This window comes from Lissotriton helveticus, chromosome 2_1 (assembly GCF_964261635.1).
Source record: "Lissotriton helveticus chromosome 2_1, aLisHel1.1, whole genome shotgun sequence".
Lineage (NCBI taxonomy): Eukaryota > Metazoa > Chordata > Amphibia > Caudata > Salamandridae > Lissotriton > Lissotriton helveticus.
The window spans coordinates 1,274,425,994-1,274,452,445 of NC_136059.1; the positions used below are offsets into that span (position 1 = coordinate 1,274,425,994).

At 48.6% G+C, this 26,452-nt stretch overlaps 1 protein-coding gene across 2 annotated transcripts in view; it reads left to right on the top strand.

Moving 5' to 3' along the window:
- Positions 1-26,452, top strand: part of UNC5C (unc-5 netrin receptor C) — a 441,641-nt gene that overhangs the window by 230,937 nt on the left and 184,252 nt on the right. For both annotated transcript variants that reach the window (XM_078676216.1, XM_078676217.1), the window contains exon 2: positions 25,380-25,601. In XM_078676216.1, the coding sequence (XP_078532342.1) occupies positions 25,380-25,601 (222 nt within the window). The remainder of the gene's footprint in view (positions 1-25,379; positions 25,602-26,452) is intronic.

Consider the following 26,452-nt stretch of genomic DNA (forward strand, 5'->3'; position numbering starts at 1 on the left):
AACCATTAAAAAATAATAATGAAAAGTTGAGCAAATTGATTGGTGTTAAGATGGTATGTGAATCTCGCCTTGTGCTAGCATCCTTTGAATTTTTTTAGAGACTTAGGGGCCTATTATGATGGTGGGCGGATCGCGGTGGCGATCCGCCCGCCATCACAATTACATTTACCCCTGCCATATTACAATGGCGGGGGGTACTGCGGCGGACGGAAAGTCCGTCCGCTGCTTTTCTGCCAGTCGGCAATCCGCACGATTGCCAGCTGGGCGTAAAAGGCCCACAATATGGTGGCGGTGCCTTGCAGGCACCACCATCCATATTATGATACTGGCAGTGGGTATGCCTTTCCATAGTGGAGACTCCGTCATGGAAAGGCATACGGTAAATCACTTTGGGGGCCCGTTGTGGCACCCAGGGGGGTGGGGTGGTGGGTGGCTGCACTTGGTGGGGTACCTATGATATCCCCCTTAATTGCCACTTACAAGGTGGCAGGCACTGTGCGGTGCCTGTCACGTTGTGTATGAAAATGCACGACATGCCACTTTATCATTGCGGCGGGTGCTGCTTACAGCACCACCCGCGGCAATGATAAAGATGCTGGATGCAACCGCCAGGGTGGCGGTCGCATCCTAATTGGCATCGTTGGACCGCCGCACCTCTGGCGGTCGGTCCCGTTTTCTGAAACGGTGTCCGCCCGCCATCGTAATGGGGCCCTAAGTAGTCTCGATTTTTCTGTTGTTTTTTTTTTCTTCCAGAAATAACCATGTTATGTAAGTGGCTGCTGTTTAGGTTTTTAGTATGTGCCGCCAAGAAAACAGAAGCTATAATTTCAATAGACATCTTTGACAAGCTATATGTGTGGAAAAAAAGACAATTGTATTTTTTGCAGAATTGCTGAATTCTCAAGCACAGGGATAACAGGATTTACTATCAGTTAACACAATGGCACTCCTTTTGCCGATTCCAGTAAAATGAAGGATGGAATCAGAGGTTCTGAGATTCAACCTCCAGGTTGCACACAGAGATTCCTGCATTAACCCACTGCGCTAACGCACGCCTTCACTTATGGAAATAACCATCCCGCAGAGGATGCATTTATCTATTTAACCAGCTTTAACTTCTGCCAAAGGCACCTGTGAGAATGGCACCAGCATGTGTGCTGTGACCAGGCACCCACAATGTATTTCCACTCTGTTACCCCCCACCGGGAACCGACGTCCAGTCAAAACTGTCTGTTTGCTCCACAGAATTGCGTGTACAAACTTTCCTAGCAGTATTATGTTCTAAAGGCATCATCCAGACATTACTTTGTATCCAAACTCTTCTCTTCCTTTTCTGACCTTAACCACATTTTTGTCCCTGAGATGTAAGGTTAGCTCTCTTTGTGAGAACCACATCTCTAGAACAAACCAACCAGTAATATTCACACTGCATCAGGGCCCTCTCAATATAATGTGTTCCCTTGGTTTGTGCTTTATTCGTTTGGCCCCACTTTACCCTTTTTTTCTTGCTCCCTACGCGGTGCAAAACCCTTCACTTGCCCTATGTAGATGGTGCCAGTGCCCCCCGCCCTGAAAGTGGTATGGCCCACTCAGAGGACTGCTGCTCAGGCACACTTGCAACCAATGGCTAACGCGCCGCTGATATACTTGCCTTTTGGACACAGAGGAGAGACCTTATGACATAGAGGTTAAGCCATGCGGCCCCTATGGACTAAAAATGTATGCGTGTGAAACATATCAACTAAAGTGCGCCAGCTGCTTACCCAACTCTGCTTCGCATAAGGTTCTGCTCTGCATGTGTTTGTGCTCAACCTTGAAGTCCGGTGAATGGCTGTGTGAGCGCCACAGGTAGCCCCGACCTCATGACTGCCACGAAGCGCTAGGTGGACAGATCCATTTCATGTTAAAGGACGGGGGAGGTCCATTTGCGTGGTTGGCCACCAGACACTGACGAGTGTGGGAGCCCGGAGGGGTGCTGAAATGAATAGGCGGAACGCAAGCTATTGCAACGAAAAGCTACGTCCAATCTTTAATTAGTTATCGGGGTCAAAGGGCAGGTCAAGGGCCCGCAGCTGCTTCAAGACTAATGTGTCAAAGCTAAAGCGAAGGTAAACACTGGAAGGGAACTGATGCTCCCCCGAGCTTTAATAATTCCGTGACCCCGTGTCAGCCGTGGAGGCGATTAATGGACGGCGCTGGGCAAATGTTTCAAAGTGCGCAGCGCAGGGCCTGGCAGGGGGCTGGGGAGGCCTGCCAGGCTAGGCCTCTGTGACTGCATCGCATCCTTCAAGAGGGGCTCGCCGAGCAACCGGGCAGCTCACATGCCAAGCACGCCACCCACTTAGCGCTGTACAGCCTGACCCCGAAAACATGATATGCTTTCCCACTCAGAGGTGTAATTATCAAGGGGGGAGAGTGGTTGAGTGAGGATGGGGGAGGGAGTGGGACAGGGAACAGTTTTAAAGATGTGTAAAGTCTGTGGGCCTCTGTGTTCAAGAAGGACCAGGGGTGTGGGAAGTCAAGACAAATGAGCTAGGCCTTGCCGCGGTGTGATGCCAAGTTAATGGGCCGAGCTTAACATTTCAACATGGCGCTTGGATTCTGATGTAAATTCATTCTTAGCTGTATATGGCTTCTTGGTCTCTTAAGTCCTTTCTTTGTGTTTCTATCTTCTTACCTAGCTGTGTTCTATCTGGTGTGTGCGGATTCTAGCCCTGGCAGTTGGTCTGGTCAGCTGTGGGGTTTTACTGCTCTGCTGTCCTTATCTTGTCTAACTTAATAAACACATCTTAACTACCTGAAGACGTGTCCTGCTGCTTACTTAATTCTATTTACAATAAATTCCTTTAGCGTTGGGTTACATCCCTTCAAACATAATATTAGATTAGACTCAAGTCTATCACATGGCAAGCCTGGGCACATAAGGTTCAACATCCAGCAAGCTGCTGCATGTTCGGACATCAGAGCCTAAAGGAAACCCCCTTTAAAGCCCCCTCATTACACCAGAAATAAGGGCCATATGCACAAAGTCATTTATTGGCTGCGAAGAGTAGGATTGGTTAAATCACAGGGTTTGCAACTGCTATATTGTTTTTTTTTTTTAAACGTACTAAACCCATTTTGCAATTCGGTAAGCGTGTACTGAACCCCAAAATAGGTTTAGAAGTCGCAGTTTGGAAGGGCTGTGTTTTAGAGTGTTGCTTCCAAAATGCACTATGGAACACTGTGGATCAATGGTTTGAGACAACAGTTTATGTTGCAATCCATTGATAGGTTACCAACTCCTCCAAGGAGGTAGTAACTCATTCGCAATGGGAAAATGCCCCTATGCATTCACATTTTGTGAATAAAAAAAAGAAGTTTGCGAGTGGGCTGTTGTCCGGTGGACAACTTCCAACTCGGTAAACAAACGTTAAAAAAAAAGTAAATTATTTTCATGAATGCAGATCTGTTTCCTGTAAGGAAAATGGGCTGCGTCTGCTGACCCTGCAAAGTACCATCCCAGTGATAGCATCTAATCAGGACTAAGTTGCAATTTGCGACCTTTCTCGTGAATATTGATGAGGTATTTCAAATTGCTACCAACTCTGAATGGTGATTTTTACAAATCCACGTACTAGCAAATAGGTCGGTTCTCAAAATCAGAACAAATTCACAAAAAGTCAATGTGTAATTTCCAACCACTTTTTGCAATTCGGTTCTTTGTACATCTGACCCTACCTTCCAACTAGATAGACAGTACTTTTTTTTCTGCCTGGTGATAATAGCTGGAACAAGAGGGACCACATTTGAGAAAGATGTTAATAGAGACCATAGTTAGGCAGAAAACAAAGAACACCCTTGCCTAATATCAACAGGACACCATAGAAGAATGTTGTGGGTGAGTGGAAGGACACCCTCTGCCTCAAAAGAAGCTTGATGTAGTCTGTATTGGCATAGTCAGGGTAGCTACAGGGGGCATTAGAGGGAAGTCAGGCCTTGCCAGCTGTTCATGCAGTGCATTTTCTATGAACTTCAGCTCTCCTCCTGCCTCATCTCAAACCCACTGCACCTCTGTGGAAATTAAATTTCGTTCTGCCAGCTTCTGACAGTGCCTCCTTTCCTAGCCATTAGAATTAGTCTTGCTTTTTCATTTCTGTACAAAAACTGCATTCCTAATTGCTATCTCTGCAGCACCAAAGGATTCATAAACTTTGCAAATTAAGAACTCAAGTTCCTACCCCCGCATTTCCTTAAATAAGGCTGTGCAGCTCACATAATTAGTGGAGTTTAAAAAATATAAATTATTCTGCAGAGGAAAGGTTTAAACAGTCGAGGAGGTACAATACATACTTAGAGGTTTTCTTATTTTTTAACAAAGCGGCAGTAAGGGCTCACACGTGTGTACATGGTAGGACAAAATATTAAAAATGTAAAAGCAGGAACGTAACATTTTGAAAAATAAAGAGCTATGGGATCTGCTAATAAGATGCTAGAAACTTTACAAAGTCGACATGCTGCTGTCAATCCCTTGATAATGACACTATTCAGATATTCTCTAAATATGTAATAAAAAAACCTTCTGCCCCTGTTCAGAGCCTTCATCCTAGATTTTAAAAAAAATCATTGCATGAGGTTTGATGGTCTTTTATAGATTTTATTTAAAGGTTTTCTAAAGAGAGGGTCTTTCTGCTTAGGCTTTGTGGGTTGTTACTGGATTTGATCAATACATTGAGGGAGTGGCTTACATAATGGCAAAGTAATATGGTTAAACCACAGCTGGAGGTTACCTTTGACAGGGTTGGAGCCAAAACCACAAGGAGGAGGAAGAAGAGATAAATTAAGTAATGAGTAGAGGGTTGCTTTAGGAATAGGTAAGCATTATGCATTGATTAAATGTGCGCTTGGGGCACAGGGGATTCGTATGCACAATAGGGTGATTTATAGGTCGGTGCATGGGACCTTCTTGTCTTACGAGGATTTCCAATGAAGGCCTGGAGCAGAGTTCTCCTTTTGAGGATAGTGAATGTTTCACGGTGTAGGTCTTCCTTGCCTCATGTGGGAACCTATCCTCAGACACCAGCGGGACTTCCTAGTCTCTGAAAGTTGCAGACAATATGGTGGAGTAGTAAGGTCATTACCAAGGTGGGGGGCAGCCATGCTGGCTCCCGCATGTAGATGCAGGCACCATTATTTCTTTCGCACTGTACCAACATGCCTGGTTCTCAACAAGATAGAGCCGGTTCTCATGCCTCCATTTTGTCTTGCCTTTCACCTATTTATTTAATTTCATTACATTTCTTTAATATTCTGTTATTAGTTTGTATACACTGTTAACACGTTGCAATTACCATAAAAGTATTAAAAACAGTAAACAAGCCAATATCCTCTCTTCCTAGCCTATACATTCAGAAAAACGTCCAATGTATAGGAGCAATATGTTTCTCACATCTTTGGCCCCGCGAAATGTCGAAACAAGTCATCAGTTCATAGAAACACTCAACAATCCACGCCAGGATCCAAGTGTTGGACAGGCCGCATGGTCGGGCTGCCCCCCCTCCCCGCAGTAGGACCTGGACCCTGGCTCTCCCTGCATCCCCAGCCAGAGTCCCTAAATGACCACCCGAAGTACCCTGCAATCCCTCCACTACAAGACACCAGCCCCGGACCCAGCTGGCCCGGGTCACCATCCACACCACGACATCGAACCGGCCGCCATCTTGGGGCACTGCAGCACGAGGCCGCGTGGCCTCAACTCGACCCTAACCCTGGGCCCGGCCGGCCCCGACATCGGGGCACCAACCTCCCCCCAGGAGGCAGAGTGACCACTTGGCAAATCAATGGGAGAAGGAATCGTCAACGGCTCCCCTCCGCCAGGTGTCGATCACCCCCGGCCGCCCTGGGCGCTGGCTCCACCCCCCTGCTGGGTGTCTGGACTCCCTCATCCCGGACCTCCCGGCCCCCAGGCGCGAGGGTCCGGACATCAAAGGGGACCAGACCTATAACTGGGGCAGTGCCAGACCAGGAAGGAGTTGTATCCTGGAGTCGAGAGACCCGAGAAGAACTCATCCGTGACTGGCCTGCTGGCGCTGCCGCGGCCCTCTGCCTCGTGAAACCATCGTCTTGGCCTGCTGGCGCTGCCGCGGCCCTCTGCCTCGTGAAACCATCGTCTTGGCCTGCTGGCGCTGCCGCGGCCCTCTGCCTCGTGAAACCATCGTCTTGGCCTGCTGGCGCTGCCGCGGCCCTCTGCCTAGTGAAACCATCTTGGCCTGCTGGCGCTGCCGCGGCCCTCTGCCTCGTGAAACCATCGACTTGGCCTGCTGGCGCTGCCGCGGCCCTCTGCCTTGTGAGACTACCATCTTGGCCTGCTGGCGCTGCCGCGGCCCTCTGCCTCGTGAAACCAGCGACTTGGCCTGCTGGCGCTGCCGCGGCCCTCTGCCTTGTGAGACTACCATCTTGGCCTGCTGGCGCTGCCGCGGCCCGATCCACAGACCCTCCAGCTCGAGGATTGTGAGCTCGCCCATTACCACTACCTGTACCGATCCGGTACCAAGACTGTCCCGCTACCCCCTTTCCCTACAGAGACTAGAAGTGAGAGGACCCCCGGGTCCGAGACATCCTGTATCGCTGATATCCTTGCCTTAAGAACCTTATATAAAGCATTGAACTCGACTTGGTGTGGTGCCTGTTTGTGGGGAGGGAGGTAACTTGTCTGTACGATCACCGGAGACGGTCCCCCTCGGGGATCTCTCCCTCAGTACCCGGCCGACCCTCAGGGTCCCCGTCTAACATTGGTGGCCAGCGACGGGATCCGAACCTACGCATAATCGTACAGAAAGTCACCCGACCCACGACACACGACCACCATGACAACAGAGAGCGGAACAACGGAGAAATTCCAGATGGAAAAATTGGAAGACTACAACCACCGAGAACTGAAGCAATATTGCATGGAACTTGGTCTCCCAACCACGGGTCTGAGTACGAAGGAAGACTTCAAACGAGCCCTAGAAACCTGGGCGGAAACGGGTACGGCCGTACCCCGAACACAAACGACCGAAACGAGCCCCGCACCAACTAAAGAAAGAGCGGGTCTCTCCCTGGAAGAGATCCGAGAAAGAGAAAAAACCAGACTCCACGAATTAGAACTACCCCCGACTTCGCTTGGATGGAGAACTCAAGCTGGCCGAACAAAAAATAACCCTGGAACACTTACGGCTCAAGGAAGAGCGAGAAGACAAGCAAAGACAGAGAGAGCTAGAGGAAAAGAAACTAGAGTACGAACATGAGCGCGATCTCAAAGCACTGGAGATCCAGAAACAGAATAAAGACCTCGGGCTCCCCGAACGACCGACCCCGTCTGCCTCGACCGAACCCAAGGTTCACATCCCCAAAGATGTCATCCGGGAATACCACAAGAACGATGATATACAGCAGTGGTTTAAAGCCTATGAGGTGGCAATGACCTCCCACCGGATTCCCCGAAGCGATTGGGGAGCCGGATTATGGGGGAGGTTTGTCAACGAAGGGCGGGACGCCCTGCTGCAACTCCCGGACCAGCTGATGACCTCCTACGACCACATGAAGGCCGCCCTCCTCACTCGATACGGGCTCATACCTGAGATGTACCGCCAACGGTTCCGCGAATGCAAACGGATTCCGGGTACAACTTGGGTGGAGTACGTGAACTTTTTTAGCCGAGCCTTCGAGGGGTGGATCAAGGGCAACAAAGTAACCACCTACGAACAACTCTTTGACCTTATCGTATGGGAACACCTGTCGAACAACTGCTTCGTGGAGCTCCGGCAACACCTCCTGGACAGTAAGCTAACCGACCCTCGACAACTCGCCGTCGAAGCCGACCGGTGGGAAAGCACCCGAGTTGGCCGGAACGCACCCAGCGAATTATCCAGACCGTATCGCCCCCGAGGGGGAGGAGGGAGTCAGGGTCGGGGGAGAGACCCCGGCCCCTCGTCACCCCCCAGAAACCCCTCGACCCCGGTTGGCCGAGGAAGCCCTGCCGTCCGGGCCGGTTTCCGGGCCAACATTACGTGCCACAGGTGCCAGCGACCCGGCCACTACGCCAGTGATCCCAACTGCCCAAAGAATCCGAACACTACCCCCCGCCAAGTTGCAGCGGCGGCCCTAGGGGAAGAACTAATCCCGGAAGACCAAGAAGAGTACGAGACCGATCCCTCTGAATGGGCGCCCGCCGCCATGGCACTGGTCTGCTTAGGGGAGAGAGACATGATTCCGCGGGCCCCCCTTCCCGCCAACACCCAGAAGTACGGTCAATGGGTCAACATTAATGGCCGCCGGGCGGAAGCCCTCCGCGACACCGGGGCCAGTGTAACGGCGGTCCGACGCCACCTCGTCACTCCCGACCAAATCTTGCCGAACATTCTTTGCCCTGTCCGATCAGCCGACAACTCCGAAAGCCTATGCCACATGGCCTGCGTCCCCTTCGAGTGGGGAGGAGTAACAGGGATGTTAAAAGTAACTGTCCGCGATGATGCCCCCGTGGACTGCCTCCTAGGAAACGACCTTGAAAGCTCTCCATGGGCAGCTGTCGAACGGAGGGAGCACCTGGGGATGCTTGGCCTCCCCGAATGGGTCTGCGTCACGACCCGGTCCATGACCGCCCGCGCGGTCCCCAGCCCAGAAGAGCCCGAGTGGCCAGAACCTCCTCCCGCGCTCATCCCAGAGGAGGCCGCCCCAGGAGCCAGTCCATTGACCCAAACCGAAGAAGGATCCGACCAGCTTCGGGACGTCCCTGACCTGGCACAATGGCGGCAGGAGGGAGGCCCCACGCAGGAACAATTCCGGGCCGAACAGAAAACCTGTCCCTCTCTCGAAGGACTCCGGCAGCAAGCCCTGGCCCAGAGCACCGGGGATACCTCGGGGGCCCACTGGATCTACTGGGACCAAGACCTGCTCTACAGCGAGCAGAAAGTGGCGGAACTAGGGGCCAGTCGGGTGCTGGTGGTGCCCCTTCGCTTCCGAGACTTCCTCCTGAACTTAGCCCACGATGTCCCCCTTGCCGGACACCTGGGGCAGGATAAAACCTACGACCGCCTGGTGACCCATTTTTTCTGGCCCCACATGCGAAAGGATGTCACCAACCACTGCAAGGCCTGCCCCACCTGCCAGGCCAGCGGAAAAAGTGGCCGAAAAATCAAAGCACCATTGCAACCCTTTCCTGTCGTCACCACCCCGTTTGAACGAGTGGGAATAGACATTGTGGGGCCCCTCGACCCTCGAACAGCCCAAGGACACCGGTTCATCCTGGTCCTCGTAGACCACGCCACTCGCTATCCCGAGGCCATCCCTCTCCGGACGGTGACGGCCCCCGTGGTGGGCCGGGCCCTGATGGGGATCTTCTCCCAGGTGGGGTTCCCCCGGGAGGTCGTCAGTGACAGGGGCACGAACTTTATCTCCAGATATATGAAGTCTCTTTGGCAACAATGCGGGGTCACCTACAAATTCACGACCCCCTATCACCCGCAAGGAAACGGACTGGTCGAGAGGTTCAACCGCACCCTCAAGGGGATGATTATGGGCCTAGAAGAACCCCTTCGACGCCAGTGGGACGTGCTACTTCCCTGCCTCCTGTTTGCCTATCGGGAGGTCCCGCAGAAGTCCCTCGGCTTCAGCCCATTTGAACTCCTGTACGGGCACCCCGTCCGGGGCCCCCTCAGCCTAGTCAAGGAAGGTTGGGAGCAGCCTCCCCAGAAAACTCCCCCGGACATCTACAGGTACCTCCTGGCTCTCCGCAACCAGACCCGGCAGTTCCGAGACACCGCCAAAGCCAACCTCGAGGCCAGTCAGGAGGACATGAAGAGGTGGTACGATCAGCACGCGTCCTCCATTGAGTTCGAACCGGGACAACAGGTCTGGGTGATGTCCCCGGTTGAACCCTGTGCACTCCAAGACCGATGGTCCGGGCCCTTCAAGGTAATCGAACGCAAAGGGCCCGTCACCTATTTAATCGACATGGAGACTGCCCGGAACCCCCTACGGGTCCTCCATGCCAACAGGCTAAAACCCCATTTTGTGCGATCCGAGCTCAGCCTCCTGATGGCTACCGATAATGGGACAGAAGAAGACTCCGAACCCCTTCCGGACTTACTGAGGGCCTTCGAGCAGGATGGCTCAGTGGAAGGGGTCCAGCTCTCCGAGGCCCTGTCCCCGGAGCAACGCCAAGACTGCCAAACGCTCCTGAGGCGGTTCGCCTCCCTGTTCTCCCTCACCCCCGGAGTCACCCCCTGGTGCCTCCACGATGTGGACACCGGGGACAGCCCTCCTATCCGACACCGGGCATACCGCGTACCAGACCGGGTACGAGCCTGCATCCAGACCGAGGTGTCCAAAATGCTGACCCTGGGAGTGATCGAACCCTCAGACAGCCCCTGGGCAAGCCCAGTCGTCCTGGTTCCCAAGGCGGCCGCCCCGGGCGTTGCCCCGGAGCTCCGGTTCTGCGTGGACTATCGGGGGCTGAATGCAGTTACCCGGACCGACGCTCATCCCATCCCCCGGGCCGACGAGCTAATTGACCGGATGGGGGCCGCCCGCTACCTGAGCATCTTCGACCTAACAGCGGGCTACTGGCAGATCGGCCTCACCCCTCGGGCCCAAGAACGATCCGCCTTCTCTACCCCAGACGGGCACTACCACTTTAAAGTCATGCCCTTCGGCATGAAAAACGCCCCGGCCACGTTCCAACGGCTGGTAAACCAGGTACTGGCGGGCCTGGAAGACTTCAGCGCCGCCTACCTGGACGACATTGCTGTGTACAGCCACCAGTGGACCGACCACCTCCGCCACCTGCGGGAGGTTCTACACGCCCTCCAGCAAGCCGGGCTCACCATCAAGGCCAGCAAGTGCCAGGTTGGCCAAGGGTCCGTGACCTACCTGGGACACCAAGTGGGAAGCGGGCTAGTGGCTCCTCTCCAACTCAAGATCGCTGCCATCCAGGCCTGGCAACCCCCTACGACCCAAACGGAGGTCCGGGCCTTCCTGGGGCTCACCGGATACTACCGGCGGTTCGTGAAGGACTATGGCAGCATCGTGGGGCCCCTCACAGAGCTCACCTCCAAAAAGGGCCCCAAAACCGTCAACTGGACCCTGGACTGCCAATCGGCCTTCGAGAAACTAAAGACCGCCATGTGCACGGCCCCCGTGCTCCAGGCTCCCGACTACAGCCGGGAATTCATTGTGCAGACGGACGCCTCCGATCATGGTGTGGGGGCCGTCCTCTCCCAACTCAACGCCGAAGGGGTCGACCATCCGGTGGTCTTCATCAGCAGACGCCTCTTGCCCCGAGAACAGCGCTGGAGCACCATTGAGAGAGAGGCCTTCGCCGTAGTCTGGGCACTCAAGAAGCTCCGGCCATACCTCTTCGGCACCCACTTCCGGGTGCAAACAGACCACCGACCCCTGCAATGGCTGATGCAAATGCGGGGGGAAAACCCGAAGCTGTTGCGCTGGTCCATCTCCCTGCAGGGGATGGACTTCACGGTGGAACATCGTCCAGGCCAGGACCACGCCAACGCCGACGGCCTGTCACGCTTTTTCCGCCTCAGCGAGGAGAGTCCCCAGGAAGATGGCTGACTCTCCCCGCCTTCAGCTGGGGGGGACGCATGTTGGACAGGCCGCATGGTCGGGCTGCCCCCCCTCCCCGCAGTAGGACCTGGACCCTGGCTCTCCCTGCATCCCCAGCCAGAGTCCCTAAACGACCACCCGAAGTACCCTGCAATCCCTCCACTACAAGACACCAGCCCCGGACCCAGCTGGCCCGGGTCACCATCCACACCACGACATCGAACCGGCCGCCATCTTGGGGCACTGCAGCACGAGGCCGCGTGGCCTCAACTCGACCCTAACCCTGGGCCCGGCCGGCCCCGACATCGGGGCACCAACCTCCCCCCAGGAGGCAGAGTGACCACTTGGCAAATCAATGGGAGAAGGAATCGTCAACGGCTCCCCTCCGCCAGGTGTCGATCACCCCCGGCCGCCCTGGGCGCTGGCTCCACCCCCCTGCTGGGTGTCTGGACTCCCTCATCCCGGACCTCCCGGCCCCCAGGCGCGAGGGTCCGGACATCAAAGGGGACCAGACCTATAACTGGGGCAGTGCCAGACCAGGAAGGAGTTGTATCCTGGAGTCGAGAGACCCGAGAAGAACTCATCCGTGACTGGCCTGCTGGCGCTGCCGCGGCCCTCTGCCTCGTGAAACCATCGTCTTGGCCTGCTGGCGCTGCCGCGGCCCTCTGCCTCGTGAAACCATCGTCTTGGCCTGCTGGCGCTGCCGCGGCCCTCTGCCTCGTGAAACCATCGTCTTGGCCTGCTGGCGCTGCCGCGGCCCTCTGCCTAGTGAAACCATCTTGGTCTGCTGGCGCTGCCGCGGCCCTCTGCCTCGTGAAACCATCGACTTGGCCTGCTGGCGCTGCCGCGGCCCTCTGCCTTGTGAGACTACCATCTTGGCCTGCTGGCGCTGCCGCGGCCCTCTGCCTCGTGAAACCAGCGACTTGGCCTGCTGGCGCTGCCGCGGCCCTCTGCCTTGTGAGACTACCATCTTGGCCTGCTGGCGCTGCCGCGGCCCGATCCACAGACCCTCCAGCTCGAGGATTGTGAGCTCGCCCATTACCACTACCTGTACCGATCCGGTACCAAGACTGTCCCGCTACCCCCTTTCCCTACAGAGACTAGAAGTGAGAGGACCCCCGGGTCCGAGACATCCTGTATCGCTGATATCCTTGCCTTAAGAACCTTATATAAAGCATTGAACTCGACTTGGTGTGGTGCCTGTTTGTGGGGAGGGAGGTAACTTGTCTGTACGATCACCGGAGACGGTCCCCCTCGGGGATCTCTCCCTCAGTACCCGGCCGACCCTCAGGGTCCCCGTCTAACACCAAGCTAATCCAGAAGTAGTTGAAGTGTCCAGGCATTGGTATGCACAATCTAATCTGACTGACTATGAACTCAGTTGAAGAAGAAAAAGGGACATTATTGCACTTGATATGGAATCGTGTAAATCTTTAGCAGCTGTGTATGATCCAAATTTACACCGGTGAACCATTATCTAAACTTCAGAGGAGTGTCAACATTTCTCTTCTGCTTCATTGTTCACAACTAACACTTAGTTCCATTGTAAGCCCCCTCAAGAAGTGACTTTTGTCTCCTTGTCTTTTGTTTTTTACTCACTCACCCATAGTGGAACCCATTCTTGTCACTTCTGTGTGCACGCGCCCTCATTTAGTGAGAAACTGTTAATAAAGTTCGACCTGCATATATTTACATAAAGGGAGAAAAACATTGATGATTAAAAGGGAAAGTCAATAATTATGATTAGGAAGTAAACAGAAAGTTCAATTTACGTCAAGGTCGCCTGATTGGATTGGATCTTCAGTGCTGGCTGTCTGGTAATCACTCGCTCTGCATGAATACCATGGAAAACGTGTGCCACTCCAGTTTCCTTCCGTCAGCAATCATGCCCTCGGGCCATGGATGTGACTATGTATACCAAAGCCCCAGGTGCCTGCCCCTCCAGGGCAGCAAATACACTGCTACTAATGTCTGCCTAAGGGGTAGTCGGGATTATGGACCCTGTGGGGACTCCCTTGGACTCAAAGCTCGAACATTACTTTCCATAAAAGGAATAAATCAATGACCGAGAATCTATGTCACAAGCATAATGGTATGCAGCTGCCTTTTTAGATCCATGGGTTTTTAATAGCCTGTATCCAGAAACAGTCACTATTATTGTTTGCTGACCATAACCAGATTAATTATAGTAGCTGAAAAAAAAGTTCTGTAGGGCTTAAGGTCATATAGAAAGGGATTCTACTTACTTTTTTACTCTGATTATGGCATTACTCTTGCTAACTCTATTACAGTCAGCAGTAAGTACCAAAACAACTAAACCCTTTATCTTTCTGAATATAAGGAGCACACAGAGCATCGCTGTGAATGGAATTCTGTCCCCCACATGCGCCCTTTGGATCATGTGAGAAGTCAATAAATAGTGTTAAAAAAATATAATCTCTGTTAGTAGTCGGTCTATCATTTATTTGGTATAGGATACATAAATCGGTATGAAATATGAGTTAAACTGATAAATGGGCCTGTTTAATGTCTAGTGACCATGTGGCTGTGCACAAATTGTGCCCAGCATTGAGTTTCGGGAGACACCATCTTCTTTCATAAGAGAGCGGTGCTCAGATTAGCAGTTATTAGGAGTTAAGCGACAAGGTTATTAGTATGGCCCTAAACGGCGCCAGGTGGAACTGCCTTGAGACTCATGAAGACATACAGTGGTAGGTACTATGTCACTCTGATAATGAAATATAATTAGTTTGGACTAGCTCCATTGCGTGTGACACATATGATCCTGACCTATTCATCCCCTAAAACAGAGGCATCACTGTCATAAGCTAATGTGCATCATCCTCATGCAAGCAGGTACCAAAGGTACAGCATTCCGTAAGAAGTTTATTTTATTTGGACACTACTCAATTATGGACCTGCCTTGTTCCAGATATGCCGCATCCAACTGCTTTTTATATGAATATGAATAATGAAATCTACCATCACCGTATCTCAAGTTCACTTTACAACCCTCCTTTATTATGGGCCATGTTCACAAATACTTACCTTGGTTCATATTTGAGATGTACAGGAGAAATTGAACTGCAGCCTTTATTCAATTCAATTCAAGTCAACTATATTGTTTCAGCTTACGGGTGTACAGGTGGCGGGCATACAATACACAACATGAATCTAGGTTAACACTGCACCTAAAACAGCATATATAATGTAGTACACTATTTATTATTCACAAGTTTTAATTTGATAAAATTACTAAGCCATCAGCAAAGAATGGCCTTTGGCACAATCTTTGCAAGCAATACTTAAAAAGTCGGGCCTTTACCGTCAAAAGTACATTTGCTGATCATAGTGCATCATTTAGTATCCAAAATCCTTCGAATTTCGACAAGCTAAGGTTGTCGAATTCTAAAATGTTAAGTCAGTCTTTGTCACCCTGGACGCTAATGTGCCCCATTGGACCCATGAGACAAAAACATATGGCTTCATTTAGATTTGTGATCGAATTTACATTTCTCTAATTTTTGAAAGAAATTCTAAATCCAGAGTCCAATCCACTGGCCGAATGTCCTCTATAATACTATCCCAATAGTGGAGGAAATTCAGCCGGTGGATTCCACTTCACATGTAGAATTAATTTTCCTACATAAATTAGAGGATGTTAAATCCCCACCAGACTTTAAGTGAGGCCCATAGTATGTTTTGTTCTCTTTGGCCTATTCTATTAAACTTTGGTTTGGGAAGGCACAAGCCTTCTAGAATTTCACTATAACGTCTGACTTTGTAAATGATTCCCAAAATAATGATTTAAATGTAAATGCATCCCAGATAGATATTCTGAAAATCTGGTTTGACTATAGTCCAGATAGGCCAAAGCCAGACACCATTGCTACAGGCGTTAACAAGTGCTGCTAATTCAACGGCCTCAAGATCTAGTCATCTCGAAATCTTTCCCTCCCGAAAATACAGCAGGCCATGTTCTTGTGGCCAACACACCAAACCCAGTAGCTGCATCTTTCTACCTTCTTCCAGATTATCAAAAATGTCAAGGTCTCTTATTGTATGCTTCCAAGACCACTACAAAATGGCCTCTCCTCAGACTTAGTAGCCTTCAGCCCTTCTTTTTCCCTCTACGGGTCTTTGGCAGCGGGTTTTGATTGACAGTTTCAGCCTGTTTATTTTAATGTCTAGCTGACTGTATGTCTTCTGTAATTCTTGGAGCTTCTCTGCAAGTCTCTCTTCCATCTCAACCACAGCAGTCAGGATGGAATCTCCAGGCTACGGGACAGGCCATTTTGAGCGCCGGCCAGTGTTATATTTGGCCCTCTTATCCTGTTCAGAAAAAAATACCTCTTCTGTTCCTTGGTGCTAGGTGGTGTTTTTCATGTTTATGAAATTGTTTTCCAAGGCGTTCCTTTTTGGACACAGACAGAAATATTCTGTAAGGAAAGTCTTTATGTCCCCCCTCCCCCGCCTGTTTCTATTTTCTAAAGCCCGGTGCAAGTGAAGTACCGCAGCACATTACAGTGGTGTGAAATGTGTTATGATGGCTGTAGTTCATACGAAAAACTTATTTTATGCACAGAAATGAGAAAGGTATGAAACTGAATGTTTGCTTCAAGACCTTCCATTGCCGCTTGCAACAAGGTATCTTTCTGAAAAGGGGGGGATCTGACAAGGACATGTCTGAGATGGTAGGACATGCACTCTGCTCTAAGAATCCTCATTCACGTGCACACGCCATTGTAGAAAATAATTTTCAACACTCTGTCCAAATCCTAAAAGAGGTTTATATTTTTTGCAGTCCATCTCTTAAGCACCGGCCGGAGCAGTCTTAATCTGGCTAAAAGATGAGAAAAAGTAATGCATTCTAAAACTGAATAACTATATATGCTAGACTCAGAAAAACAAAAAACAGAGGGCCAGATTATCAAGAAAGGGCGATACATTATCGCTGCTTTTATCGGCAGGAAACTGCCGCTAAAGCGGCGATAATGGCCTTGATAATATGTCCTTGTGAATTCCCATAGCAGCCCAGGTTCTGGTGTTAACCTGGGCTGCTATGTAAATTCACAAGGGCATATTATCAAGGCCATTATCGCCGCTTTAGCGACAGTTTCCTGCCGATAAAAGGGGCGATAGTGCACAAACAGACGAACCTCCTCCCTGCTGCCGTCATTCAGCAGTGACCCCACCCCGTCCTGATGCTTGGTTCAGGACAGGAGAATGAAAAATAAAATGGCCATGAATTACCATTTTATTCTTCATCTTTGGGGGTAATTTAAGTGGGGCAAAGCTCCTCCCCTCCAACGGAGAAGCTGCCACTGCAACAGACCCTGGATAAGTAATAAAACAAGTGCTTCATTTGGGGAAAAAAGACTGCCAGTTCCCAAAGCTATACTCAGAAGATGGTGGCCAGTACAATATAATGTTGGTGCACCGAATACCATGGTCGTAGTCTTTAATCCACTACCAGACACCCCCGGTCCCTTTTTCTCCCTTACCCTTTTACTCGCTCTTGCAGGTTCCTGCTTACTCTCCTTGTTACGGTTTTGCCATCTTTCTCTTCCTCTATCATTCCGATCTGTGTGCTTTTCCCTCTCTTGCACTCGGTAAATTTCTAAGCGGTAAATAATTGCCGCTGCCCACAAATAAGTGCGGGTGCCCCCAACAGGCAACCACCGGCTCAAATTAAGCACTGACTAAAACTATGTGGAACTGGCCCTTGGTCAGCATCATCCCACCCCCTCAAGCTCCTAGAGATGTCATTTTCGCATTAGTCCTTAACCTCCATAATTGCTGCCAAGGGCAAAACAACTGAACCCCTCCCAGTATATTACGTTTGATTGCTCACTGATGCCACTTAGGCGTCATATATCCATTTGGTAGTTCAGTGGACTAATGCACCTATTGCAAAAACTCTGTAACCAACCTGAAGTTCGCATATTCGAGTCATGTCAGGGTTAGACCCGGGCTTACTTTTCGGAGTTTAATAAATACAGTGCCATTCAAGAAGAGCACCCCTATATATATTGCTTACATATATCCCACTGGAGATTTCACAGCCTATATAAAATCAATCATTAAAAGAAAAAATTGCATTTTGTAAATAGAAGAATTTTTCGTCTGGGTGATGGCCTTTCAGCGTGCCACATTTGACTCCGCCTTGCTGTGGCACTTGTAAGTTCATAGGTCAGAGAGATGTGGTGAACAGGTGCAGCATGCAGAATTTTCTTGGTGCCTGCTGGTTACTGTTCATTGTGTGATATGTTGCAGCTCTTCAATCAGCTAGAGTGTTTTCCTCCAATCTTCTAAAGCTGGCTAATGTTGTTGATCTTTACACACCACCTTGAACTGCCTGCCTCACTAGGAGCTTTGCTACCCAGGCATCTCACCTTTTTTCCCATTCTGCGGTGCTCACATCTCTTGCTCTCCACTTGCGCCAATTACCAGAATTGATCCTCCCTTCCTGTAAGAGCAGATAGAGCAGGAGATGAGGTTTTGATTCTGTTTTTTGATGCTTAGAGGGAGAAGAGACACTGGAACCCACTCAACCGCTTCACCGTATCGCGCCACCTCCCCTGAGGCATGGGGCGCTGTCGGCGCGAGGCTTTTAGCATGGTTTTTCATCCCTGCTCAGCACCCACTAAGTGTACATCTTTCACATCACTTTGAGACTGGATACCCATCTGTCAGATTATATTCCTGGCGGCTGCTGTTTAATTCTAAACATTTGTGCATTCTCCCATCAGAGGGAATGCGCCGCTGTCGCTTCTGAAGCTGTTGTCCTGGTATCGCGGTAGAGCTCAATGCTGGCGCAAAAATTATAACACCGCGTTCTGACACTGTTACTGTCAATGAAGTGCATCATTTATTTATTTACTCCAGCGCCAGCTGGCTGCGAATTTTAAATGCCCATTATCTCCTCATTGTTGTCTTGGGTCTACTTGTTCAAGCTGGCTACTCATAAAGGCAAGGGGAAGAGAGGCCTGTAGAGTGCTGTGCTTATAAATGAAAGCCCCTCCTCTCTACAGGTCCTCGCCCACCCTCTGCATCTATTGTGGTGTGCCAGGAAGGTAACCCTCTGACATTTCATCTCCATAAATGCCGACATGATGAGGACGGCTAACCTTTTGGCGTACTTCACAGACCTGATCTTTTCTGGGACCATTATTGATCAATACACCTGTCAGTCAAAAAAGCACGCGCGGCTGAAAGCAGAGAAAAGTGAAAATTGAGGCAGGCCGTTAGGCGTGCTGGTTTCCTCCTGATGCGTCTGTCGGTCGCCGCGCCTGTCCATCGCTTGAGCTGCGTATCATGGCCGCCCTGAATGTTCTTACATGCTAATGGGGAGGATAATTCATGGTGTCCAAGCAGCTTATTTTTTTTTCTTATTGGATTGGAACTTAATGTAGCAGTAATCAAGAGAAGAAGAAAGTCTTTTGGCATGGATAGAGGGAAAAGCATGGTACTGAAGAATATTGTTGCTAACAGAGAGTGGCATTCTCCTATTAAGGTTCTGCAAGCATTGCTCCCGGTCACAGTAAATTACAAGTTCTCATTTTGATGGACATAAATTGCTCTAGGATTGAATGTGGGTAGGCTCTCCTGGAAGTCAAAGAAACCATTTAGAAATGTGATATACTACTGAAGGGAATTTTAGGGTTCAGATAATCTGGGCGCACTACCTCAGGTTAAACGTTCAAGTGTGGAAGAACATAGATGGTGAATGGGTGGTGCGTTAAGAGCAGACGGAAAATTACCCCTAACCGTCTAAGGAGTCAAGAGACCATACACATATGAACAGCTAAGCTCTCGCAACCACAAATAAAGTTTCACAATTCAATTGATTGATGATATACAACACAAAAAGTAACATAGAAGCAGATCCTTTGGTGTGAATCCTGTCCCAGCAGGATTGGGTTTTAATGGGTCCAGACTTGAGAAATAACAGTCAGCCGACACGTGTTTCGTCGTGTGCCGTTGAGTCAACACGACTCTTCAGGGCTGAAGGTATAAAACACAAAGTATGTACATTTACTGGTACGTCAATTTACAAGTTTGTACTGCATATGGTGACATAAAGTGCATCATACATGCAGTAGTGATATGTGTACCCACTCGCACAAGGAGTGGATGTGATGAGTGAAGACTTTCAAAACACTGCGAGTGTCACACTCTACGGAAGTGAGTTGGTTGCCGAGAGTGATTGTGCCTTTCGGTATAAAGTGACTGGTATTTCAGTAAAAAATAGTGGCAAGTGTTCTCGTGCACACGGTGGTCCTGTCCTTCTAGGGTTGCAGTGTGGTGAGAATAGGTTCGTGAAAGCAAGCAAAAGTGCAGTGAACGTTTCTTTTGTGACAAGTTCTTGGTATCAAGTGGGAATAATCATGTGTGGTTACACACTACGTGATATTTTTGAGCCAAAATTCAGAGCGATAAGTTAGAAGCATGCTCTCCATATTGCGAGTAGTATATTACCTTAGAGTCAACCCTTACAATGGGGTTGAGTGAGGTCTGGGCCTTATAGCGGTGTACCCTTTAGGTAAATTGGCGAGATGCTGTCTAACCAAACGAAAAGGCAGAACAAAAAAGGGGGTGGGGAGAAAAAAGAGTAAAACACAATCAGGAAGGCATAAAAGGGCGGAGTGTGATACAGTCCGTCCCTGGAGGGTTAGACTGAAAATAAAAAAATAAAAAGAATAACCAGGATACTGGAAAGGAAGTGTCCTTACCACTAGGAGTAGTAGAATTTTAAGAAATTTAGTTGCAAACGGATGGATTATCCTGTGGTTCCGAAAATAAAGTCACGTGCTAATCGACTAGTGACGTCTGTTTCTTAGTGGTATCAGAGATTTCCTGGTGCAGGGCCTCTAGTAGAGAAATATGATTACAAAACACCAAGGTTAGTAAACCATGGGTGAAGAATTGTACAGTTCACATGACGAGTTCAGGAAACATAATGTGTAAGGATGTAGCGTTAGAAAAGTACCTGAGTTAAGTCATGTAAACTACGAAAACCGGGAGGGGATCCATAAAGAAGAAAACCATGGAAGACGGGTGTGCTTCCTGGTTAGTGGTGAGCTGAAACAAGAAAGGTTTGCACCAATTAGAAATGGCCCAGCGCCGCTGTAGCGTGTTGCTCCTGAAGTCAGGAAGCCTTCGTTAGAGGGGGTCTGTTTGGTTCCTAGCGCGTGGGCAGCCACTCACCTATTAATCGGTATCCCTCCTCCGTGTGTTCCCGGTGGCCGTCTGTCATGAACGGACCCTGGGCCGGAGGAGGAAATGACGTTATATGGGCAGAAAATTAAAAACCGACGATGTTCGGGAGTTCGAGGAGAAACGGTATGCGAGCGGCCGCCATCTTGGAATGGTAAAATAGTGCACGGCGAGTGTATCAAGGTCTCCTATCTGGGAATCGTAAAGCGTTAGGTTTAAGCAGGATTACAATATTCCGGTATTGGCATGGAGGGTCCTATTATGGAAACGATAAGTTTTTGAAACGCATATGTTTCACGGGGACACAGGGTGTAGCCCTATTTCTGGGTAGAATCTAGAGATCTCGTCCTACCTGTGAAGTAAAAACGTGAACTTGTCCCATCCCACATTAGGGGTGCAAGCATGCCAATGTGACAAAGTGATAAATTCAACTACACACCCCAATTGCAATTGGGTGCAGAGAAGTAAAACTGTTAAAAATTCGTATATCTTATCCCTTCATGTACGGTATAACATATGCCTCACTATTCATGGTGACACATCAGACAAGTACAAATTGTGTAAAGATAATCTTAGAAGGGTGACATCACAGAAATAATCATTAGGATTATACAACACACATAAACTGCACATTCCAGTCTGTAATCGGAAGTATTGTTGATAAATCCTACAATGGTGGCCCTCTCACTTACCCACGTTAAAATGTGGGCTGTTATCACAAAGGTAAATACGGTTACGAATTATCAGTGTAACAGCATATATTCCAAGCTCTGTCTGCCACAAAAGTCTGTTCTAAATTAGTCCCAGGTGACATGGACTCATTAGAATTGAGACACTTCAGGTAGTGTGTGTCTACTCGGGGTAGAAAGCATTGGTTTTCATAGGTTAGGAGCCCCCTTAGGCTACTGCTTAGTCGCCTAGAAAGTACTGCATCTCAGGGTCGTAGTTAAGCCCATGTTACTTGTCTGACGAAATTTGTGGTCTACTTGATTGAATGTAAGTGTGGCAAAATATATGTCGGCAGCACCATCAGGGCACTCAAGGATAGAGTTGGGGAACACATGAGAGCAATACAGAAAAGGGACCCACGGTACCCAGTAGCCCTACATGTAGCAGAGTGCCAACCCCCGGAGGAAGATTTCAAAGTACGTGTTTTTGGCATTGATGTGATTCCCCTCAATATCCGAGGGGGTAATAGGGAACTGACACTCAGACGCAGAGAGGCCACATGGATACTGCGCCTTCAGAGCGTGGAACATGGGCTTAACTACGACCCTGAGATGCAGTACTTTCTAGGCGACTAAGCAGTAGCCTAAGGGGGCTCCTAACCTATGAAAACCAATGCTTTCTACCCCGAGTAGACACACACTACCTGAAGTGTCTCAATTCTAATGAGTCCATGTCACCTGGGACTAATTTAGAACAGACTTTTGTGGCAGACAGAGCTTGGAATATATGCTGTTACACTGATAATTCGTAACCGTATTTACCTTTGTGATAACAGCCCACATTTTAACGTGGGTAAGTGAGAGGGCCACCATTGTAGGATTTATCAACAATACTTCCGATTACAGACTGGAATGTGCAGTTTATGTGTGTTGTATAATCCTAATGATTATTTCTGTGATGTCACCCTTCTAAGATTATCTTTACACAATTTGTACTTGTCTGATGTGTCACCATGAATAGTGAGGCATATGTTATACCGTACATGAAGGGATAAGATATACGAATTTTTAACAGTTTTACTTCTCTGCACCCAATTGCAATTGGGGTGTGTAGTTGAATTTATCACTTTGTCACATTGGCATGCTTGCACCCCTAATGTGGGATGGGACAAGTTCACGTTTTTACTTCACAGGTAGGACGAGATCTCTAGATTCTACCCAGAAATAGGGCTACACCCTGTGTCCCCGTGAAACATATGCGTTTCAAAAACTTATCGTTTCCATAATAGGACCCTCCATGCCAATACCGGAATATTGTAATCCTGCTTAAACCTAACGCTTTACGATTCCCAGATAGGAGACCTTGATACACTCGCCGTGCACTATTTTACCATTCCAAGATGGCGGCCGCTCGCATACCGTTTCTCCTCGAACTCCCGAACATCGTCGGTTTTTAATTTTCTGCCCATATAACGTCATTTCCTCCTCCGGCCCAGGGTCCGTTCATGACAGACGGCCACCGGGAACACACGGAGGAGGGATACCGATTAATAGGTGAGTGGCTGCCCACGCGCTAGGAACCAAACAGACCCCCTCTAACGAAGGCTTCCTGACTTCAGGAGCAACACGCTACAGCGGCGCTGGGCAATTTCTAATTGGTGCAAACCTTTCTTGTTTCAGCTCACCACTAACCAGGAAGCACACCCGTCTTCCATGGTTTTCTTCTTTATGGATCCCCTCCCGGTTTTCGTAGTTTACATGACTTAACTCAGGTACTTTTCTAACGCTACATCCTTACACATTATGTTTCCTGAACTCGTCATGTGAACTGTACAATTCTTCACCCATGGTTTACTAACCTTGGTGTTTTGTAATCATATTTCTCTACTAGAGGCCCTGCACCAGGAAATCTCTGATACCACTAAGAAACAGACGTCACTAGTCGATTAGCACGTGACTTTATTTTCGGAACCACAGGATAATCCATCCGTTTGCAACTAAATTTCTTAAAATTCTACTACTCCTAGTGGTAAGGACACTTCCTTTCCAGTATCCTGGTTATTCTTTTTATTTTTTTATTTTCAGTCTAACCCTCCAGGGACGGACTGTATCACACTCCGCCCTTTTATGCCTTCCTGATTGTGTTTTACTCTTTTTTCTCCCCACCCCCTTTTTTGTTCTGCCTTTTCGTTTGGTTAGACAGCATCTCGCCAATTTACCTAAAGGGTACACCGCTATAAGGCCCAGACCTCACTCAACCCCATTGTAAGGGTTGACTCTAAGGTAATATACTACTCGCAATATGGAGAGCATGCTTCTAACTTATCGCTCTGAATTTTGGCTCAAAAATATCACGTAGTGTGTAACCACACATGATTATTCCCACTTGATACCAAGAACTTGTCACAAAAGAAACGTTCACTGCACTTTTGCTTGCTTTCACGAACCTATTCTCACCACACTGCAACCCTAGAAGGACAGGACCACCGTGTGCACGAGAACACTTGCCACTATTTTTTACTGAAATACCAGTCACTTTATACCGAAAGGCACAATCACTCTCGGCAACCAACTCACTTCCGTAGAGTGTGACACTCGCAGTGTTTTGAAAGTCTTCACTCATCACATCCACTCCTTGTGCGAGTGGGTACACATATCACTACTGCATGTATGATGCACTTTATGTCACCATATGCAGTACAAACTTGTAAATTGACGTACCAGTAAATGTACATACTTTGTGTTTTATACCTTCAGCCCTGAAGAGTCGTGTTGACTCAACGGCACACGACGAAACACGTGTCGGCTGACTGTTATTTCTCAAGTCTGGACCCATTAAAACCCAATCCTGCTGGGACAGGATTCACACCAAAGGATCTGCTTCTATGTTACTTTTTGTGTTGTATATCATCAATCAATTGAATTGTGAAACTTTATTTGTGGTTGCGAGAGCTTAGCTGTTCAACCATTTAGAAATGTGTTGAAGCAGCTAGATTTCTCTTGCCACTTGCCGCCATAACACTGCAAAGCCTGGCTGTCCAATCGAAGGATTGTTGGACACTTTAAGGTTAGCAGGTACACTGTATGAGATTTGCTGATAAAAATAGCTTTTTCCTTGAGCCAGATTTTGTATCTCCGGGCCTCTCTGCTGTACACGGTAACTCTTTGTAGCATGTCTAACAGTAGCACAATTAGATACTTATAGATACACATAGCTCCTCACGTATGTTGATGTCTAACAAAGTCTAAAATGAACTTCAATATATCTCGGTGCCACTAGCTCAAACCTCCCTATTGTCTTTGTCAAGGTCCAGATCTGTACACATGAAACTTTTACCAAGCATTGTCGCGCAGTGTGAAGGACAACCTATTAGTATGGTTTCTGGGATCTTCCCATTAAACAGCAGAATATGCAACTAAAGGCATTCTCCTGTCAACACAGACTAAGAGCGCACACAATGGAACGATCATTTCTGATGCCCGTTCATGCCTTCTTGGTTCTTGTGCTTCTGTGGCAGTTTAGAGATGGCCCTACATTGAACAGATTTTGTAGACCGACCCACCTGCTTAGATTTTGAGTACCATCTCAAATCTAGCCAGGGTTGTAAGCAATTGTTTTTCTGTATTTTGTCTTGAATTGCTTAAGGAATTCTTCCCCTGCATGCACTAGATTAAGTTTGATTGTATTCCTCGCAAATAGAAGCCTTGGCATGATTTATGCACTGGGCATGTTCATCCATTTGTCATCAGATGTTTTAACCAGATTATGTTCTTAAAAGAGCTGTAATGTGACATTCTTAGGAAAATTCTTTAAAGAACACATGATTCTTTGTCTGTCAATGTCAAAAAGCTGTGATATGCCACTAAGATCAGCTTAACTAAATTCTGTTCCTTTTTTTGTCTCTCTTGCAGATGATGACTTCTTTCATGAGCTCCCCGAAACATTCCCTTCGGATCCACCTGAGCCTCTGCCTCATTTTCTCATTGAGCCTGAAGAAGCCTACATGGTAAAGAACAAGCCAGTGATCCTGTATTGTAAAGCCACGCCGACCACTCAGATCTACTTTAAGTGTAACAGCGAATGGGTCAACCAGAAGGACCACGTAGTGGATGAAAGAGTGGACGAAACCTCGGGTAAGAGAGTGGATGTGCCCAAAATAAACATCACAGTGTTCTGCCCTGTCAAGTTGTTGTGCCGATGAACTCATTGATAACTCAAGTAGTGGTGATGGAATCATTGATAACCCTGGAGTATTTAATAAGCAGGTTCTTGGGACAATTTTGCCTGAACCTTTGTGCAGATATTACTACAATTTTTTTAATATTCCATGGGTAAATACCCTTCTTGTGTTATCTGTTCTAAACAGAAGGTATGATCTATTTCTGTTCCCCCTTTTCCAACTTCATTGTGCTTGACATTATGTACACACAAATAGATAACCCGATGCACACACAGTCAGGCACACAAACATATTTGAGTAACGATTATTGTAATCTCAGGGTTCTTTTGACATTTACAAGCCACTCAGCCTTCAGCCTTGTGATTCATGATGTCACCAGAACTCTTCACTTCTCTCTCTCTGATTTATAGGAATGCAAGTGCCCCTATCATTTTGTTATTGTTTTCCTGTGTGCCTCATACACCTACTGAGCACGTGTTTGGGCTTGGATTGGATACATTTTGTTGGACTACAGTGTTTGTGTGTCCCACTGTGCACGTCTCCCTTGTACATGTGTGCAACAGGCACAGCAGTACTGAAAACCCCAGCTAAAACTAGAGAGCAGAGTGTTCCGTCATTCACCATTTGGAGGGAGGGGCTATCCCCAGCAAATTTTCAGGATAACCTCTAACTTGCAAATGATCCCTATGTGCATTCATTTGACATAAATTGCATGAGGATGTTATCTTGACCATTTAGCACAGATCGACTTCTCGTGGACCAACAATGGACAACCGTGATGCAGCCACTGTGTGTCAAGTGCTA